Source organism: Dendrobates tinctorius, unplaced genomic scaffold, assembly GCF_039654945.1.
Source record: "Dendrobates tinctorius isolate UK_male_01 unplaced genomic scaffold, ASM3965494v1 ptg000116l, whole genome shotgun sequence".
Taxonomy (NCBI): domain Eukaryota; kingdom Metazoa; phylum Chordata; class Amphibia; order Anura; family Dendrobatidae; genus Dendrobates; species Dendrobates tinctorius.
Window position 1 is genome coordinate 22,565,325 of NW_027361784.1, and position 21,854 is coordinate 22,587,178.

A 21,854-nucleotide genomic window follows, 5' to 3' on the forward strand; every position below is an offset into this window, starting at 1 on the left:
ATTTGTGAGCGTGAAGAAGAGAATGTTGTGGTCAGAGAGTGGAAGCGGTGAGTTGTTTAGGTGGGAGATTGAACAGAGCCGGCAGAAGACCAGATCAAGGGTGTTACCGTCCTTATGTGTCTCAGAGGTTGAAAGCTGTGAGAGGCCTAGAGAGGTGGTTAGTGATAGAAGCTGGGATGCAGATCTGGAATTAGGGCTCCATGTACAAGAATATAACTACTATAATACTGCTCCTATGTACAAGAATATAACTACTATAATACTGCCCCTATGTACAGGAATATAACTACTATAATACTGCTCCATACCTTGGCTGGTTGCCATAAGAGTCGCCGTCCTGTGCTATGTAAGCAGATACAGTCAGGCTGCACTTTCATTATTTCAGCTTGATGATAGATTTCTGATTTAATGCCTTCTTATTTTCAGGTGGGAAAACCAACCAACTAAATCTTCAAAACACGGCGACCCGAGCAGTCATTCAGAGACTTGATCCTGACCGCAGTTATGCTGTGCAGGTCATTGCATTTAATGAAGATGATGAAAGCGTGCCGATACGAGGAGAATTTAGAAGTAGGTAACCGTGACTGATTGCAGATACCCAAGAAAGACAGGAGAAGGGGCAACACCGGTGACGGCGGCTCTCAGTTACATCCACATCACTTTCCACTCAAATTATTGGATCATCAAGCTAATCTTGCATTCATAGTGATTAGTACATATGCATACCTTTATTTAGAGAGGTAACGTGAAGTTTTGGGGCACTACTGTAAAATCTGTATCAGCCCACCTCCCTCCCCATTAAACAACTTTGATCTCCTCATATGTGAAAGTTTTGGACCCCTGAAGTCGAAGATCCCAAGTATCACTTCAATCACTTCTCTGTGGAGAAGTTAGGTAGGAATACATTCCTTCAGGTTACAGCAGCCAGAACTTCTTTCTGGTTGTTGTAACTTGATCCAGGCATCAGCTCTAGGGTGACGGAAAGATGTAGATGGGGGAGAAAGTTCTGAGAGCCTTCCTAATGTGTGTAATGTAGCTGTATGGCATGTGTAGAATATATGTGTGTGATGTGTATGTAGGTATTTTTTATGTATACATGGGGTGTAATTTGTATATACATATGATTCACTGCTGCTATGTTTGTGTGCAGTATAGCGGTACTATGAATGCGACAGAATAATTTATCCCCTAACTATAAATATGTGAGAAATGTAAAATCTTGGGGGTTCCACTGCTGGACCCTCACCGATAGCTAGAATGGAGGACCCAAGTCCTCACTCCTTCATCATAATTAGTCCTTCATTTTTACTCTCAGTGAAGTTCCAGTGGTCGGAATCCGGTAGATAAGCGATGGATATGTTTGGCTGGAATACCCCTTGGGGGGGTTTCATAGTCTTAAGGTACTGTCACACTTAGCGATGTACCAGCGATCCCGACCAGCGATATGACGCGGTCAGGATCGCTGGTACATCGCTAAGTGGTCGCTAGTGAGCTGCCACACAGGCAGATCTCACTAGCGACATCGCTGGGGACGGGGATCGCTACTTACCTGTCACACCAGGCGATCCTGCGTCCTCCCGCCCGGCTCCACGCGTCGCTCGTCGTCACAGCAGGAAGCGCCGCAGGAAGCTGACGACGAGAAACAGTCCAGGACGTTCTCGCGCGATCAGCGATAACCAGCGGGGGAGCCGGTCGTAGGTAAGTATCAGACACAGCGATATCGCTAGCAATATCGCTATAACGTCACTAGTTATAGCAATATTGCTAGCGATATCTCTTAGTGTGACATGCCATTTAAGGTTTAAAGAAGACCATCAAGTTCAGCTTATAACCTATCATGCTGATCCAGAGGTAAACAAAAACCCCAGGAGGCAGATCCCAATGGCCCCATATTAAGGGAAAAACTACTTCCTGTATTCAAATACGGCAATCAGACTAGTTCCTATTACAGAATCTTGTTCCCATAACCTGCAATATTATATTTTTCAAGAAAACTATCCAGCCCCTTCTTGAACTTTTTTAGTGACTTAACTATTACAACATCATGTACAGAGAGGTCCATAGTCTCACTGCTCATATACTAAAGAATCCATTGTCTGTAAAGAATCCAGAGTTTCTCTGCTCATACAGTAAAAAAAATCCATAGGCTCAATACTCGTACAGTAAATAATCCATAGTTTCTCTTCTCATACATTAAATAATCTTTAGTCTCAATGCTCGTACAGTAAAGAATCCATAATATCACTGCTCACACAGTAAAGAATCCATAGTCTCAATGCTTGTACAGTAAAGAATCCATAATTTCCTTCTAGTACAGTAAATAATCCATAGTCTCACTGTTCGAACAGTACAGAGTCCATAGTCCCACTGCTTGTACCGTAAAGAATCCATAGTTTCATTGTTTGAACAGTAAAGAATCCATAGTCTCACTGGTTGTACAGTAAAGAATCCATAGTCTCACTGGTCGTACAGTAAAGAATCCATAATCTCACTGCTCGTACAGTAAAGAATCCATAGTCCCACTGCTCGGACCGTAAAGAATCCATAGTCTCACTGCTCGTACAGTAAAGAATCTATAGTCTCACTGCTCGTACAGTAAAGAATCTATAGTCTCACTGCTCGTACAGTAAAGAATCCATAGTCTCACTGGTCGTACAGTAAAGAATCCATAGTCTCACTGCTCGTACAGTAAAGAATCCATAGTCTCACTGCTCGTACAGTAAAAAATCCATAATCTCACTGCTAGTACAGTAAAGAATCCATAGTCTCACTGCTCGTACAGTAAAAAATCCATAGTCTCACTGCTAGTACAGTAAAGAATCCATAGTCTCACTGCTCGTACAGTAAAGAATCCATAGTCTCACTGCTCGTACAGTAAAGAATCCATAGTCTCACTGCTTGTACAGTAAAGAGTCCATAGTCTCACTGCTGGTACAGTAAAGAATCCATAATCTCACTGCTCGTACAGTAAAGAATCCATAGTCCCACTGCTCGGACCGTAAAGAATCCATAGTCTCACTGCTCGTACAGTAAAGAATCTATAGTCTCACTGCTCGTACAGTAAAGAATCCATAGTCTCACTGCTCGTATAGTAAAGAATTCATAGTCTCACTGCTTGTACAGTAAAGAATCCATAATCTCACTGCTAGTACAGTAAAGAATCCATAGTCTCACTGCTCGTACAGTAAAAAATCCATAGTCTCACTGCTAGTACAGTAAAGAATCCATAGTCTCACTGCTTGTACAGTAAAGAATCCATAGTCTCACTGCTCGTACAGTAAAGAATCCATAGTCTCACTGCTTGTACAGTAAAGAGTCCATAGTCTCACTGCTGGTACAGTAAAGAATCCATAATCTCACTGCTCGTACAGTAAAGAATCCATAGTCCCACTGCTCGGACCGTAAAGAATCCATAGTCTCACTGCTCGTACAGTAAAGAATCTATAGTCTCACTGCTCGTACAGTAAAGAATCCATAGTCTCACTGCTCGTATAGTAAAGAATCCATAGTCTCACTGCTTGTACAGTAAAGAATTCATAGTCTCACTGCTTGTACTGTAAAGAATCCATAATCTCAAAGCTTTTACAGTAAAGAATCCGTAGTCTCAATGCTTATGCAGTAATGAATCGCCATCTGTGATGATGATTAAGCCTTCTTTACTCTAGGCATACAAGATGTTCAATTGTCCAATAGGCTTAGATGTAGAAGGATCTCTCTACTGCCCATTTGTATATTTGCACATTGTAATAAGATCAACCCTATGTCTTCATTTTTCCCACCCGATTAATCCCACGTCTGATAACCTGTCTCGGTTCTGCAGCAGCACACCGACTCCCATGGGATGTAGAAGATTGTGAATAACATTTTCTCCCAATGTTGTAAAGACAGACTGGCTCCCTAGCACGGCTCCTATATATATCGGGGGGTAGGTATAGGTACAGCAGGACCCCTAAAAATATAACAATGTCGTATCACAGATCTCTACAACTCTAAGGCTTTTACGGATGAAGACTTACAATACATTCTGGTTAATTCGGCGATACTTATTCTTTATGTCCATTTCACTTGTAGTCAAAACTTTGGAGAAGAAAAAATCTGAAAGAAATCGTAAGGGTGAAAGTGAGAACAATGTCCCAGAGGAAGGTAAGACATGAAATACACAGTCTTTTTTATTCTAATTTTTCACCATTTATACAGACTACAACGGCCTCATTCACAATATGACTTTTGCTTTGGTATTGTATAAAAAAAAAAGTTTTTTTTATTAGCAGACGTGACCTATTAGTTGGATTTGGCCGAGATTCTGAAAACTATGATAAATCGTGTCGGTTTCATTCATTCCATTGAGATCCATGTTTCCATGCAGTCGTGGAAATTTAGGGGTATTTTCTGTTGTGATTTTGCAAAATTGGGAGCCGAATACGTGTGCTGTACATTATAATTGCCCGAGACCAGTGATCGGATGCAGCGGTCATACGATTGATGAATGGAATGCCATCACTTCCGATAACAGTGGGGACCACAGAATTGGGACTGCATTCTTTGGTTTATCCACCATGTTACTTCTCATTGCTTAAATAATAACTATCATTTCTATTTTTCTTTCTATAAATCAGTCAAGATAAGATATGTTGTGATATATCTTAAAAGACACAAATAGAGCTAAAATTTCGAGTGAATGTTTTATCTTGACCCAGAGCTGGATTCACAGCTACACTATTCAGTCCTGTTGCAGATTGTCCTCCATGCTCCTTCTGCTGCTTTTCAGGAAGCGTTACTTAGAAAGAGGGGAGCGGGATCTTACATGTATAAGTGACAACAAAGCTGGTTGTGAAAACAGATGAGAAAGCTGCTAAAAAAAATCATTTATAAGTGACTTAATGACCAAAAATAATATAATTTCTAATGCAGCGGTGCCCATCACAGTTTATCCTGAAAAGTCAACCGAATGACTGAATATTTTAAACAATACAGTGGGGAAAAAAAAGTATTTAGTCAGTCAGCAATAGTGCAAGTTCCACCACTTAAAAAGATGAGAGGCGTCTGTAATTTACATCATAGGTAGACCTCAACTATGGGAGACAAACTGAGAAACAAAATACAGAAAATCACATTGTCTGTTTTTTTTTCATTTTATTTGCATATTATGGTAGAAAATAAGTATTTGGTCAGAAACAAGCAATCAAGATTTCTGGCTCTCACAGACCTGTAACTTCTTCTTTAAGAGTCTCCTCTTTCCTCCACTCATTACCTGTAGTAATGGCACCTGTTTCATAGAATCATAGAATCGTAGAGTTGGAAGGGACCTCCTGGGCCATCTGGTCCAACCCCCTGCTCAAAGCAGGATTCGCTAAATCATCCCAGTCAGATGTCTGTCCAGCTTCTGTTTGAAGACTTCCATTGAAGGAGAACTCACCACTTCTCGTGGCAGCCTGTTCCACTCATTGATCACTCTAACTGTCAAAAAGTTTTTTCTAATATCTAATCTGTGTCTCCTCCCATTCAGTTTCATCCCATTGCTTCTAGTCTTTCCTTGTGCAAATGAGAATAAAGTTGATCCTTCTACAATGTGACAGCCCTTTAGATATTTGTAGACAGCTATTAAGTCTCCTCTCAGTCTTCTCTTTTGCAAACTAAACATTCCCAAATCCTGCAACCTTTCCTCATAAGACAGGGTTTGCAGACCGGTCACCATTCTGGTCGCTCTTTTCTGAACTTGCTCCAGTTTGTTGATGTCTTTTTTAAAATGTGGTGCCCAAAACTGGACACAATATTCCAGATGAGGTCTGACCAAAGAGGAGTAGAGGGAAATAATGACTTCACGTGATCTAGACTGTATGCTTCTGTTAATACATCCTAGAATTGCATTTGCCTTTTTTGCTGCTGCATCACACTGTTGATTCATATTCAGTCTGTGATCTATTAGTATACCCAAGTCTTTTTCACATGTGCTGTCACTTAGCCCTATTCCTCCCATTCTATATATGCTTTTTTCATTTTTATTGCCCAGATGTAGTACTTTGCATTTCTCCCTGTTAAAAACCATTCTGTTAGTTGCTGCCCACTTCTCCAGTTTATTTAAATCTTTTTGAATCCTCTCTTTCTCTTCTCTAGTATTAGCTATCCCTCCTAACTTTGTCATCAGCAAATTTAATCAGTTTACCCTCAATTCCTTCATCTAAATCGTTGATAAAGATGTTGAACAATACAGGGCCCAGGACAGAGCCCTGTGGTACTCCACTTGAGACATTCTTCCAACTGGATGTGCAGCCATTTACGACCACTCTTTGGGTCCGATCACTAAGCCAGTTATGAGTCCACCTAACAGTTGCCTTGTCCATTCCATACTTAGTCATTTTTTCAATAAGGATTGTATGAGAGACTTTGTCAAATGCTTTGCTGAAGTCAAGATATACTATATCTACAGCATTTCCTTGATCCACCCAATCAGTGATACCGTCATAGAAGGAAATTAAGTTAGTCTGACATGACTTATTAGTTACAAACCCATGCTGACTCTGTTTAATCACTTCATTCTTATCCAGGTATTGACATACATGTTGTTTAATAATTTGTTCAAAGATCTTTCCTGGTATAGAAGTCAGACTCACCGGCCTATTTAAACTTGTTATCAGTATAAAAAGACACCTGTGCACACCCTCAAACAGTCTGACTCCAAACTCCACTATGGTGAAGACCAAAGAGCTGTCAAAAGACACCAGAAACAAAATTGTAGCCCTGCACCAGGCTGGGAAGACTGAATCTACAATAGCCAACCAGCTTGGAGTAAAGAAATCAACTGTGGGAGCAGTAATTAGAAAATGGAAGACATACAAGACCACTGATAATCTCCCTCGATCTGGTGCTCCACGCAAAATCCCACCCCGTGGGGTCAGAATGATCACAAGAACTGTGAGCAAAAATCCCAGAACCACGCGGGGGGACCTAGTGAATGAACTGCAGAGAGCTGGGACCAATGTAACAAGGCCTACCATAAGTAACACACTACGCCACCATGGACTCAGATCCTGCAGTGCCAGACGTGTCCCACTGCTTAAGCCTGTACATGTCCGGGCCCGTCTGAAGTTTGCTAGAGGGCATTTGGATGATCCAGAGGAGTTTTGGGAGAATGTCCTATGGTCTGATGAAACCAAACTGGAACTGTTTGGTAGAAACACAACTTGTCGTGTTTGGAGGAAAAAGAATACTGAGTTGCATCCATCAAACACCATACCTACTGTAAAGCATGGTGGTGGAAACATCATGCTTTGGGGCTGTTTCTCTGCAAAGGGGCCAGGACGACTGATCCGGGTACATGAAAGAATGAATGGGGCCATGTATCGTGAGATTTTGAGTGCAAACCTCCTTCCATCAGCAAGGGCATTGAAGATGAAACGTGGCTGGGTCTTTCAACATGACAATGATCCAAAGCACACCCGCCAGGGCAACGAAGGAGTGGCTTCGTAAGAAGCATTTCAAGGTCCTGGAGTGGCCTAGCCAGTCTCCAGATCTCAACCCTATAGAAAACCTTTGGAGGGAGTTGAAAGTCCGTGTTGCCAAGCGAAAAGCCAAAAACATCACTGCTCTAGAGGAGATCTGCATGGAGGAATGGGCCAACATACCAACAACAGTGCGTGGCAACCTTGTGAAGACTTACAGAAAACGTTTGACCTCTGTCATTGCCAACAAAGGATATATCACAAAGTATTGAGATGAAATTTTGCTTCTGACCAAATACTTATTTTCCACCATAATATGCAAATAAAATGAAAAAAAAACAGACAATGTGATTTTCTGGATTTTTTTTTCTCAGTTTGTCTCCCATAGTTGAGGTCTACCTATGATGTAAATTACAGACGCCTCTCATCTTTTTAAGTGGTGGAACTTGCACTATTGCTGACTGACTAAATACTTTTTTTCCCCACTGTATATGCAGCATTAAAGGGAATCTGTCACCTCATTTTTCAGCTATGAGATGCGGCCACTGCCTTTAGGGGCTTATCTACAGCATTCTATGATGTAGATAAGCCCCCGGTCCGACCAGAAAGAGAAGAAAAACAAGTTTTATTATACTCACCCGGGAGCGCGGCCCCATCCAATGGGTGTCGCAGGTCCCGGGTCCGGCGTCTCCCATCTTCATGCAATGTCTTCCTTCTGCTTGCTTCGTGCCGCGCTACTGCGCAGGCGTACTGATCTGTCCTTTTGAGGGCAGAGCAAAGTACTGCAATGCGCAGGCGCTGGGCCTCTGTAACCCTTTCCGTCGCTTGCGCGCTGCAGTACTTTGCCCTCAACAGACCCAGAACTACAACACCCATTGGACCGGACCGCGCCCCCGGGTGAGTATGATAAAATTTGTTTTTCTTCTCTTTCAGGTCGGATCAGGGACTTATCTACAGCATTATAGAATGCTGTAGATAAGGCCCGAAAGGCAGCGGACGCATCTTATAGCGGCAAAACGAGGTGACAGGTTCCCTTTAAAGGGACTCTGTCACCAGGTTTTACTACCTCATTTAAGATCAGCATAATAATGTAGAGACAGAGACCCTAATTCCAGTGATGTGTCACTAACTTGGCTGCTTGCTGTAGTTTTGATGACATCGCTAATTTATCAGTAGGAGATCAGTATGGGAAGAGTCTTGAGGAGATCATTTGCATATTCCCAGTGCCTTCTGGGATAAGTGAAGAGTCTCCGCGAGCTCAACGATCACTGGGTTTTGGCCGTTGCAGCTGAAAAGAGGAAATCGGAAAACCAGGGGAAGAGTCTTGAGGAGATCATTTGCATATTCCCAGTGCCTTCTGGGATAAGTGAAGAGTCTCCGCGAGCTCAACGATCACTGGGTTTTGGCCGTTGCAGCTGAAAAGAGGAAATCGGAAAACCAGGGGAAGAGTCTTGAGGAGATCATTTGCATATTCCCAGTGAATTTGCCTATCGGCGCGCGAATTTGGGCTCATCTTTCATCGTTTTTAAGAAATCTCAAGATGGAAGAGGCCAGGAGCCATTTGGTGAGCTGCATTTCTTGCTACATGTTCACAGACTTACCAGTGGAAAAGCCAAACTTCACATGCCACAAATGCAAGCTTGTGTCCCTGTTGGAGGAAAAGTTGCAAAATCTCGAAGAGAGGTTAGCTACGTTGAAGATCATTAAGGAAGGTGAAGAGTTCTTGGACAGAGCAGAATTATCTCTTCATGTTACAGAAAGAGAAGAAATTCGAAGTGCACCTGAAGAAACAGAGGAATGGAGACATGTGACCCAGAGAAGCAGGAGGATCAGGAGGCAGTCAGCACCCATACTTCTCAGGAACCAGTACCAGGCTCTCACACAGGAAACCAATGAAGAAATACATCAGGATAAGACTTTGCCAACAAGCAGCAACCTTGTACGCCTTCAGAGTCCTCCTGGATGGAGAAAGAAAAATGTTGTGAAGAAGAAACGGAGAGTGGTGGTCATGGGGGATTCCCTGTTGAGAGGAACTGAGGCCGCTATCTGCAGACCGGATATAACTTCAAGAGAAATGTGCTGTCTTCCAGGTGCAAAAATTAAAGATGTGTCTGACAGGATATCAGGACTCTTCAGACCTACAGATGACTACCCATTCCTGCTACTACATGTGGGGACAAATGACACTGCAAGAAACGACCTGGAAACCATCTGCAGAGACTTTGAAGACTTAGGCAAGAAAGTGAAAGAACTGGGAGCGCAGGTGGTCTTCTCTTCCATCCTCCCAGTGGATGGCCATGGAACAAGGAGGTGGAATAAGATTCTGCAGGTGAACAACTGGCTACGTCGATGGTGCCGTCAGCAACGATTTGGATTTCTGGATCACGGAGTGAACTACTTATACGATGGACTACTTGCTAGAGATGGGGTGCACCTTACGAAGACTGGTAAGCATGTATTTGGAAGTCGCCTTGCTACACTTGTAAGGAGAGCTTTAAACTAGAACAACATGGGAAGGGAAGCAAAAGACCAGAAAAAGCCATACACCTGACAAATGCTATTGAGAACTCTGCTATTAGAAGTGGAAAGGAAGAACAAAGACGAAAGAATCTAATTAATAAAAATATTGGAGAAAGAGAAACCAATCACAAACTAAAATGTTTCTATACTAATGCACAAAGCATGGGCAACAAACAAGGAGAATTGGAACTACTAACACAGGAAAAGAAATATGATGTCATTGGAATCACTGAAACTTGGTGGGACAATACACATGATTGGAATACAAGACTAGAAGGATACAACTTATTTGCAAGAAACAGACTTGATAAACGAGGAGGGGGTGTCGCATTGTATGTTAGAAACGCGTATATCTGCACAGAGATTGAAGCTTCAGAGACTGGGAGTTCTGTGGAAACTGTTTGGGTAAGAATACAAGGACAGAACAATGGAAAGGACACCATTGTAGGCATTTACTACAGGCCGCCTGTGCAAGCTGAAGCTATGGATGAACTCTTTATGCATCAAATGGCCAAGTTCTCCAAAAAATATGACATAGTTGTCATGGGAGATTTCAACTATCCAGACATTTGTTGGGAATCTCTCTCAGGCAAAACTAACAGGTCAAGGAAATTCTTATCCTCTCTTGCTGACAACTTTATCTTCCAAAAGGTAAGGGAGAAAACAAGGGGAACTGCTACCTTGGATCTAATCCTTATAAACAGGGAGGAAATGGTTGAGGAGGTAAAAGTGGCTGGGACCCTAGGAGGTAGCGACCATGCTATTTTAGAATTTTGGATAACTAGAGGCGGAAGACCTGTGAAGACTCAGACGTCAAGGTTAGATTTCAGAAAGGCAGATTTTAAGGGATTCAGAAAGAGAATTGGAGGCATCCAATGGCTGGATATCCTTAAAGACAAAAATGTCCAGGAAGGATGGGAAATCTTGAAAAATGAAATTCTCAAAGCACAGTTGTTAACAATTCCGAAAAGAGGGAAGAATAGGAAGCAGTTAAGGAAACCAGGATGGATGAACACAGAACTTAAGCACATGCTAAAAAGGAAGAAAAAAATGTTTATAAAATGGAAAGAGGGAGGCATATCTAAAGAAGAATATAATTCTGTCTGCAGAACCTGCAGGGCACAAATCAGATTAGCTAAAGCTGAAAATGAATTGAGGCTTGCAAGAGATGTCAAAAGCAATAATAAAGGATTTTGGGGATATGTCAAAAGTAAAAGAAAAGTCAAAGATGCTATAGGATTTTTACAGGATGAAAATGATGAAATGGTAAGACAGGATGTTGAGAAGGCTGAACTTTTAAATTCCTATTTTGCATCTGTTTTCTCTCAGAAAGGAAATGTAACATCAACTGTTATTCACTGTCCTATTAAGGGAATAGAAGAATCCAGGATATCTATAAACAGAAAGATAGTGAGGAAACACTTAGCTAGCCTAAATGAATTCAAGTCTCCAGGTCCAGATGAATTACACCCCAGAGTACTGAAGGAGATAGCAGAAGAAATTTTTGAACCCCTCTCTATAATCTTTGAAAATTCTTGGAGAACAGGAGAAGTGCCAGAAGACTGGAGAAGAGCAAATGTTGTTCCTATCTTCAAAAAGGGGAAGAAGGTGGACCCAGGTAACTATAGGCCGGTGAGTCTGACTTCTATACCAGGAAAGATCTTTGAACAAATTATTAAACAACATGTATGTCAATACCTGGATAAGAATGAAGTGATTAAACAGAGTCAGCATGGGTTTGTAACTAATAAGTCATGTCAGACTAACTTAATTTCCTTCTATGACGGTATCACTGATTGGGTGGATCAAGGAAATGCTGTAGATATAGTATATCTTGACTTCAGCAAAGCATTTGACAAAGTCTCTCATACAATCCTTATTGAAAAAATGATTAAGTATGGAATGGACAAGGCAACTGTTAGGTGGATTCATAACTGGCTTAGTGATCGTACCCAAAGAGTGGTCGTAAATGGCTGCACATCCAGTTGGAAGAATGTCTCAAGTGGGGTACCACAGGGCTCTGTCCTGGGCCCTGTATTGTTCAACATCTTTATCAACGATTTAGATGAAGGAATTGAGGGTAAACTGATTAAATTTGCTGATGACACAAAGCTAGGAGGGATAGCTAATACTAGAGAAGAGAGAGAGAGGATTCAAAAAGATTTAAATAAACTGGAGAAGTGGGCAGCAACTAACAGAATGGTTTTTAACAGGGAGAAATGCAAAGTACTACATCTGGGCAATAAAAATGGAAAAAGCATATATAGAATGGGAGGAATAGGGCTAAGTGACAGCACATGTGAAAAAGACTTGGGTATACTAATAGATCACAGACTGAATATGAGTCAACAGTGTGATGCAGCAGCAAAAAAGGCAAATGCAATTCTAGGATGTATTAACAGAAGCATACAGTCTAGATCACGTGAAGTCATTATTTCCCTCTACTCCTCTTTGGTCAGACCTCATCTGGAATATTGTGTCCAGTTTTGGGCACCACATTTTAAAAAAGACATCAACAAACTGGAGCAAGTTCAGAAAAGAGCGACCAGAATGGTGACCGGTCTGCAAACCCTGTCTTATGAGGAAAGGTTGCAGGATTTGGGAATGTTTAGTTTGCAAAAGAGAAGACTGAGAGGAGACTTAATAGCTGTCTACAAATATCTAAAGGGCTGTCACATTGTAGAAGGATCAACTTTATTCTCATTTGCACAAGGAAAGACTAGAAGCAATGGGATGAAACTGAATGGGAGGAGACACAGATTAGATATTAGAAAAAACTTTTTGACAGTTAGAGTGATCAATGAGTGGAACAGGCTGCCACGAGAAGTGGTGAGTTCTCCTTCAATGGAAGTCTTCAAACAGAGGCTGGACAGACATCTGACTGGGATGATTTAGCGAATCCTGCTTTGAGCAGGGGGTTGGACCAGATGGCCCAGGAGGTCCCTTCCAACTCTACGATTCTATGATTCTATGATTCTATGATTATCACTAGAGAACTACAGCAAGCAGATCAGTATGTGACATATCGCTTGTCTGTCCTTCTACATTTTTAGGCTCTCAGTTGAGGAAACAAAAACCTGGTGATAGATTCCCTTTAAGAGCAATAATTTTTTTGCAACAGGCCATTATTAAACATTTGGAACAATTTGGCTTCTCTCGACTTCTGTATATTACAGAACATAACCAATTTCAGAATGAGTTAACAGCTAATCCATCAGGAAGACCGACTGTCATTAAGGTCTATATCTCTTTATCATTCCTGAATGATCTTTTAATCTAACTTACATACAGTTCTCTCTGCTATACAATGCACTGCTTCTTCTTACTACACAGGCTTGTTTAAGATCTAGCTATACGATATAGCATAAAATTAACACAAGGAGGAACATAGAGTACAATGCAGCCACTTGTTTAAAAGATGAAAACTATATTATTTCCTATTAAAATGTTTTAGCAAGTGGAATGTTGATTTTTAGGGTTTGGAGTGAAATTGGCACGAGTGTGTCACGTCCTCCTGAGAGATCTGGGTTTAGAAAATAATTACGTATTGTGAATCACAGATCTTCCATTTAGCCTATGTGTTTGTGTCCCATATTAAATGGATTTGGTTTCCTTTGGTGCTGAAGAGGTTAAAAACCCTTTTTATGCTGGTCTAAAATTTGCAGCTCCTTTTTCTGCTGCTTCTGATCTAGTCATTACCTCTCCCTATAAAACCTGGACAGACCTTCTCTGCCTTGCCAGTGAAAGCTTTGCTTCCTAGCTCCTTGGAGACTCTGTGCTGAATTGGAGATCGTTGTTGCTGCTGGAGATTGTTGCGTGCTGTTTTTGGGTGTATGCTTTCCTCATTGTCCTATTCCCATTTGGTTGGTACATTCCTATCCTTCCCTGTATACCTCTTTATCTTTGGTGAGTGTTTGTATGTTTTTGCTTTCTGTTATCCCTGTTTTGTGTTTGTGTGTTGTTTACCTTACATTTCTGTCCCATACCTCATGGGATAGGTGAGGGGACAGATCAGGGTTTAACAGGAGAATAGTAAGGTCGGAAACTTCAAGAGTGCCGCCGGGACAGGGATAGTTAGGGTCCCACTTCCAGGGACAGTTTGAATCCCCTCTTCCTTACCGAAGACTGTCAAAGAGTGACAGAAATTATTTGTAATATTTTGATTATTTAGATTTTTTTTTTTAGCCTCTCGAATCATTCGTAATACTCGACACCACTAATTGCTGTAGGTGTCCGTCCAAGGTGTTCATCATGACAATATAAATGGGGAATACTTACACTGATGACATCAAACACTCACTGGTAGCGAACCGAGATCAAAGACTAGAGATTGTCAGAAAGCTGAAAAATGCAGGTGTTTGTAGGACGCTGAAAGTAGCCAGCGTTTTATGATGTCGTGACAAGACTGTTAGATCAAAGACCAAGAAAAGAGGTAGGACATTGAGAACAGCGCAAAGGATGGGCCTTCCGCACAAAATTACATAGTACCTACACCACTAAACCTTAATAGCAGCCTGTATGCCTTTTTACTGACCTAACAAATAAGAGAATATCGCCCCCCGATGCAAAAAATGCAGAAAGTGTCTTGTGTACACGATAGCTGACACTCTGCTGCATTGGCCATAATCAGTGCTGGCATCAGTTAGGGCTATTGAACCCCCATATATTGCTGTGTATAGCGACAGCAGCAGTTAGATGGCTGATAGCAGTAGAGGGCTCCATCTTGAATCCCATAGGCACTCCACAATCACGTTTAATGGGTGGTATTAATGGCTGCCCTGGCAACCTGAAGCCTAATAATGTTGGAATGTTAGCAACAGTTTAGTGGAAAAAACTGTAATTTTTCATTCCATTCATTCCATTGTTGCATCAATTCTAGTAAAGCACCTGAACTCCCTGAGAACAGTTTGGAATACTTTGAGAGATTCTGTTTTTAAAATACCACTTTTGGGGGTTTACCGACACATAGGATCCTCCACTGTTCAGAGACACCTGCACAAATATGGCCTTCGTGGGAGATTCAATAGAAGAAAACCTCTCCTGCGTCCTCACCATGGAATTCAGAGTCAGAAGTATGCAAAAGAACATCTAAACAAGCGTGATGCATTTTGGAAACAAGTCCTTTGGACTGATAAGGATGAAATAGAACTCTTTGGCCACAATGGTTTAACAGGATCCTCAAAATCACTTCAAAGATGAAGTCTGAAATGGAACGCAGATTGGGGAAGAAGGGGTGGCTAGAGACAAATGGAAGGCACAAAGTAGGGTGACCGTACATGAGCAATGTACAGTATAGTCATTTTTCAGTCTGAGGGTGTAGGGTCTTATTAATCATGATAGGACCCAAATCATTTTTTGGCTGTTTGTTAGGCTATCCCTGCATATGTTGCGGCTCTCAAACAGCAATGAGACATGCAGCCGCAGGGATTGGAACATAGTATTCGAGCACGTCGAAGACACTCGGTTAGCAGATGAGCAAGGTCAGATGACACCTTATTGATGCTTCCAATAAGGCTGGGACTATTTGATGACTTTGGTAGGGACATTTCATGGCCAAAGTTACCGTGTAGGCCGAGCCGTATGAGAGGGTGTTACAATGCTGTGCCGTCCCGGTAGCATCATGGACACAGTTTGCGCTTGATGGACTCTGTTCTCTTACTACGACGTTAGTCGGGTTCTGCTAATATTTGGCTGTAAGTCCTAGGTTAATAGTTAATAGAAACAGCTGTCCCAAGTAAAAAAAAAAAAAAAGGGCGACCCACAATTTAAAAAGTCGATGTGCAAAAATACAGAATCTTCTTATCGAAAAAAATCAATTTTGAAATTTTTAACAGCTTTAATTTAAAAATTGATTCCGGACCAGGAATCCTGAATATTTGCTAAACTTCAAAAAAAATGGAGAAAATGAAAACAAACAGCTGACAAAATCTGTTTAAATGATTGCGCTGGACTCAGAGGCAGTAAAATATTTGGCTGAAAACGAAAAATTGACTTTTCCACGTTGCCCAGAATTTAAATGTGGAAATTCCTTCGCAGTAAAAGTTTTGTCATTAAATCTGAGTTTTGCCCCTTTTATTCTCCTTGGCAGACATGAAAGTGCTAAATGCCATGTGGCACGCTCATCTGCCCTTCCTCCTGATGAGCCTGACATCTGTCGTATGGCTGCAGTCTTTCTGGCATTGTGGTACAGTCTCACAGATCGAATCAATGCAGAATAATGGAAGGTTTTGTTCTTTTTTTTTGTTTAAAGACGACCTGTCACTTGCTATAAATATGTAGTTTTTTCCCTAAATTCTAATACTCTCCTGATTCCGGAGTTGTTCAACTTATCTCTAGATTCCTGAGATACGGCCCTTTCTTACTTTGTGCATAAATCTAGCATTTTAGCCAAGTGGGTGTGGTCATCAACTTTTCTGTATGGGTGTATGCTTGAGGACAACGCCTAGTTGGCTAAAAAAAAAAAAAAGACTAGATTGGTATACAGGGAAGAGGAGGCCATATCTCAGGAACGAAGAGGAGGATTCAGGAGAAGAGCTGCATTTACACCATGTAAAAAAATACATAAAGCCTATAAGAAAAATGGAAGTCTGAGACCTAAGAATAAAGTCACAATGAGTTTTATTAAATTACAAAACAATATTAAAAACATATAAAAAAAAAATAAGAAAATAAATAAAGGCAAATAATGCTGCAAAGTAATAAAATGGATAATGGCGGTAACAATATTTACCAAAAATTTCAAAATGAAAGTGAAGTTTCTGAGTGAAAATAAAAAGCACACAAAACCCCTTATCATACATGGGTATTGTTTATGCTTTAGTACGAAATTAAGTTTAAAGGTCATAAGTCACTGCAAATGGTTAGTAGATATTGCCGAAACAAGAGAATAAAAAAAACAGTGTCTTGCAAAATATATATCAAAACCAAGTGGGGAAAATCCACACACGAAAAAACTCAGCGTACCCGCAAGAGTACAGTGGCATGTAAAAGTTTGGGCACTCCTAGTCAAAATGACTGTTATTGTGAACAGTTCAGCAAGTTGAAGATAAAATGATCACTAAAAGGCCTAAAGTTAAAGATGACACATTCCCTTTGCTTTTTAGGCAGACAGAAAAAAATATTGTCTTTTTTTTTTTTCATTTTAAAAATTACAAAAAGGAAAATGGGCCGATGCAAAAGTTTAGGCACCCTTGGAGATTTGTGTGCCCAGGTAACTTTGGCCATGGTTCAGACCTTAATTAGCTTGTTAGGCTTATGCCGCCACAATCAGGATATGGCAGTATTTTGTACACAGTGTATTTTCACTGCATCCAAAACATTGCATTCTAATCATGCAGTTAAATCCACATGTGTTCATTGAAGCATGCAGATTTACAACATCTAATGAATGGCTATGGGTGAGACTACGCAGCGGAGACTAGTGTCTCCCCTTCAGATAATTGACATGCTACTGCTCGTAAACCTGAGCTGCAGGTGAGTTTATACAGCGTTAAATAGAAGCACAGTGGGCATGGAATTTCTATAAATCCCATCCACTGTGCTTGTACTGTACAACGCAGCATTTTGGATGGAGCGCAAGTGAGCTGTGTCCAATACACTGCTATTCCGGATCGTGGGCACGAACCGTGTTATGGCTTGTTCACTATCATCGTTAGGAATGGCCAGATAATGCAAATTTCCCAGCTTTATAAAAGCCCGGCCTCCTCTAATCTTGTGCCAAAAAAACACCGCCATGGCTTCATCTAAGCAGCTGTCTAGCACTCAGAAAATGAAAATGGTGGAGGCCACAAATCAGGAGAAGGTTATAAGAAGATAGCAAAGCATTTTCAAGTTGTCCTTTCCTCAGTTCAAAATGTAATTAAGAAATGACAGTTACCGGGAAAAGGTCAAGATAAGGTCTGGAAGACCAAGTAAAATTTCAGTGAGAGCTGCTTGTAGGTTTACTAGAGAGGAAAATCAGATCCCCCGCTTGACTGTAAAAGACCTTCAGAAAGATTTAGCAGACTCTGGAGTTGTGATACATTGTTCTACTGTTCAGAGACACCTGCACAAATATGGCCTTCGTGGGAGAGTCAATAGAAGAAAACCTCTCCTGCGTCCTCACCATGGAATTCAGAGTCAGAAGTATGCAAAAGAACATCTAAACAAGTGTGATGCATTTTGAAAACAAGTCCTTTGGACTGATAAGGCTAAAATAGAACTCTTTGACCACAATGATCAAATGTATGTGTGGAGAAAAAAGGCCAGAGAATTTCCGGAAAAGAACATCTCGCCAACCATTAAGCATGGGGGTTGATCAGTCATGCTTTATGGTTGTAATTTTTAAAATGTAAAAGATGAAAATATATTTATTTTTTGGCCTAAAATACAATGGAAATGTGTTATCTGTAACTTTGTGCCTTTTAGAGATCATTTCACCTTCAACTTGCTTAACTGTTCACAATAACTGTAACAGGGGTGCACAAACTTTTACACGCCACTGTAACTGACATGCTGCGGATTGAAAACAGGCCCCACAGGTCAATTTAAGCACATTGGGCAGGAGATTTCTATACAGAACTCACCAGGTACTCACTGTGGGATTTTAGCCTTAGGGCTCATTCAGTGATTTTTCTTATATGCAAGAAATGGTCCAAGTTTCATCAGTGATTTTTGGTATCAGAGCTCAGTCAGTGTCAGAGTTTCATCAGTTTTTCCCGGGTAATAAATGAACTGGCTGAGGTTTCTCAGGGTTCTTTTATCAAACGGTCTGTGAAAGTTTTTTTTTTAAAAAAGTACACCCATGGAATCCAAGTGCTGTCTGATTTTTTTTTTTCATGGACCTATAGTCTTGGTGTATTTGATCCAAGTTGACTCAGATCAAAATCAGACATGTGTCCGCGATTTGCGCTGACCACTCGTTCTCCAAAAAGACATGGACATGTCAACAGCTCCATAGACCATAACAGAGTCCTAGTCATGAAAACTTTGACAGAAGTCCTATGTAAAAAATGAGGCCTTCAAGGAAAATAGTGTAATTCTGAAGCTTGTGTGATTGTAAAGCAATGACCGCCCCAAGCAGCAGGGCTTGTAGTGAGCACAACCGGGCCCAATAAATAATCCATGGGATCTGTACATGAAAGAGACCGTTGTTGATAGCACTGATATTACAGGCTTTCTGCCAAAGAAAGTTAATGACAAATTTCCGGCAGCTCTGCCTCAATCAGCAGCATCTAAGCCCGGTGCATATCAGGACAAAGGCTGTTGTTCTGTAATCTGAGGAGATGCTGTATACGAGGCGGCGACTCCGGTACAGGAATGAGCACTTACTGCAGTGCTCTGGAATCATATCTACTAGTATGAGGGAACATGCTGGGATGAGGTGTTATCTGAGCATGCTCGGGTGCTGAGTGTCTTCGGCGTGCTCGTAAAATATGTTCTAGTCCCCGCGGCTGCATGTCTCGCTGCTGTTCGACAGCCACAGCACATGCAGGGATTTCCTAACAAAGAGGGATTCATCCCTGCGTGTATGGTCGCTGTCGAACAGTCGCGAGACATGCAGCCGCGGGGACTAGAACGTATTTTTAGAGCACGCTGAAGACACTCTACTAGCACCCGAGCATGCTCAGATAACACGTTCGCTCATCACTAATAGGTTCTAAAGCCAAAATATCAAAAAATGTTAAATAACAGCTACCACTGTAATAAAAAAATTTTTTTTTTTTTAAAATGCTCGGTACTTAATGTTTTCCTTGGCGACCCAGCGCTGACCCAGCTGCGCCGCCGCTCTTTGTTCATGCGATCCACCTATGGGACCGTATCGGAGAAGTTTTCTGGAGGACCCTGAAGAATCCTCAGTTCTTCCTCCAGTTACCGTCTACTGACCCTCACATTATTAAGGCCAATAATAGTGATTTCACATTTATTTATTTTTTTGTTGAGCTCCATCCTAATCCTGGTACTAGACATGGATTTCCCCTTAAACTTTCAAAGAAATGTCATTTCCAGCCGGTCTCTGTGGAAGCGATATCCTCCATGTATTTAACAATTGTCTGGATGGAGCAGGTGATAGACGTCTCACGACTGTACATAGGACGGCACGGAAAATATGTGTCTTCAAAGAACTTACAAAATCACCCTTCGTATAGATAGCAGTGCGGTGTGATGACGTACTGTAGTCATAGATTCAAGATGTCGGCACATTGCCCAGCTCCATATAGCAGTGCATAGAAGATCCTGTGCATCCAGAGACTTTTTATGTCTTCCTACCCCCCCATGGTGTTATATGCCAGAGATATTCTCCCCTAGAAGCAATGAGGGGAACCCATTCCTAATATACTGTATGATCGAGCCTGCTACAGTTTGCTATATAGCAGCCATACATATCTATAGGAAGCTTCTACACCTTCTTCTGCGCTCCCTGTTACACCTCCAATATCTACCAGTAGATACTGCGTAACATGAAGCTCATGGGCCCCAATATAATATTTCCAACAAGACCCCTAACTATCTCCCGAATCACAAGCCCCAGATGCAACTGCAGTCCCTGCACCCATTGTAGGTACGGCATTCATAGAGAAGAGAGACCCACAGATAAATCGAGACGTCGTCATGGCGGTGGTCACCTCAGCACAATCCCTATATCTAACAGCAGTCCTGGCCCCCCTCTTTTTAATGCTCCATATGTTAGGAGTCGGATATCTGCGTTTACTCGGCAGGGATCCAGATCCTCACATTCTGCACTCTCCTCCTATTTTTCCACTGCAGAGGAGATTGCAGAGGAGATTGCCTTGCAGCAAATCTCTCCTGAGGCTAAGTCCTTCTGTCCTCTTACTGGGCATGCTCATGGGACGATCTCCCATTGGAGATCGGGAGTCATGTGCTCAGGTCCCGCTCCAGTTCTCATTGGTCCATCTCAGAGATCTGAAAGCGTGCAGAAGGTCCCGGCTGCTATAAAAGTCGCTCATGGCTGTTCCGCCATGCGCTAGTATAGACTTACTTGCTGCTGTGTGTATGAGGACGGATGTATGATTCTGGTGACTGACTCATTTGAAACCCCTTCCCTCTGATATTACGCATGTGGATAGGGACTGAGTTAGAACCAGCGCCAGCGCTCCTCTGCTGCAACATCCACAGCTGCTAGCGTCCGACATTGTGCTTGCGCCTTGCCTTTGTCGTTTAGCTGCAGTAGCAGCCTCCTTTGCGTTTGCAGTTGCAATGCCGCGCACACGGTAGGTCTAGACGGACGTAGTGCTGCTGTCTTGGGCTACTCCTGTGACCGTATACCGTGTGTGCGTTTTTTACTGAGTACTGTGACTACAACAGGCTCAGTCTTTTTGTGTTTGTACTTTCTGGCATCTCTGTAAGTTAACTGAGATTGCTCTGCGCACCTGGGTGAAGTTTAACCCTGTGCGCATTTCCGCCATATTGCTCCTGCCACCACTTGGCAGCGGTTATATCACCTACTGCACGGTGGACCCCGAGCGGCGATCGCACTTTATTATTATTTTTATTTAGTGCGTTCCGCCGTTCCTAACACCATATATGAGAGAGGCGGCATTATCTGACCACCACCACCCCTGTGTTTGGTAACGCTCCAGTGCCTATAGAGAAGGGGAGACCTATACAAGCTTCCTTTACCCAAGGGAGAGAGGATTTGGGCCAAGCCCAAAATAGAGAATTTAAGACAAGTTCTCCATCTTGATCCAGTTCACATCCCCACAATTTTCATTTAGCAAAATGTTATTATTTGCACCCTGCTGTCCACACCTTAAAGGCGGACCGTCACTTGCTATAAATGTGTGATTTTTTTCTACCTGATGTAAATGCCGGTGTTTTCCTGAGTCCGATGTTGTTGCGTTTACGTTCCTGCTCCTCTTGGTTTCTGAGATGTGGCCCTCCTTTCCTTATACTGAT

At 41.9% G+C, this 21,854-nt stretch overlaps 1 protein-coding gene across 4 annotated transcripts in view; it reads left to right on the forward strand.

The window, feature by feature from the left end:
* The window catches only part of COL14A1 (collagen type XIV alpha 1 chain), a 166,334-nt gene that overhangs the window by 52,579 nt on the left and 91,901 nt on the right, over positions 1-21,854 (forward strand). For all 4 annotated transcript variants that reach the window (XM_073590265.1, XM_073590268.1, XM_073590266.1 and 1 more), the window contains exons 4-5: positions 427-570; positions 4,072-4,143. In XM_073590265.1, coding sequence (XP_073446366.1) covers positions 427-570; positions 4,072-4,143 — 216 coding nt within the window. The remainder of the gene's footprint in view (positions 1-426; positions 571-4,071; positions 4,144-21,854) is intronic.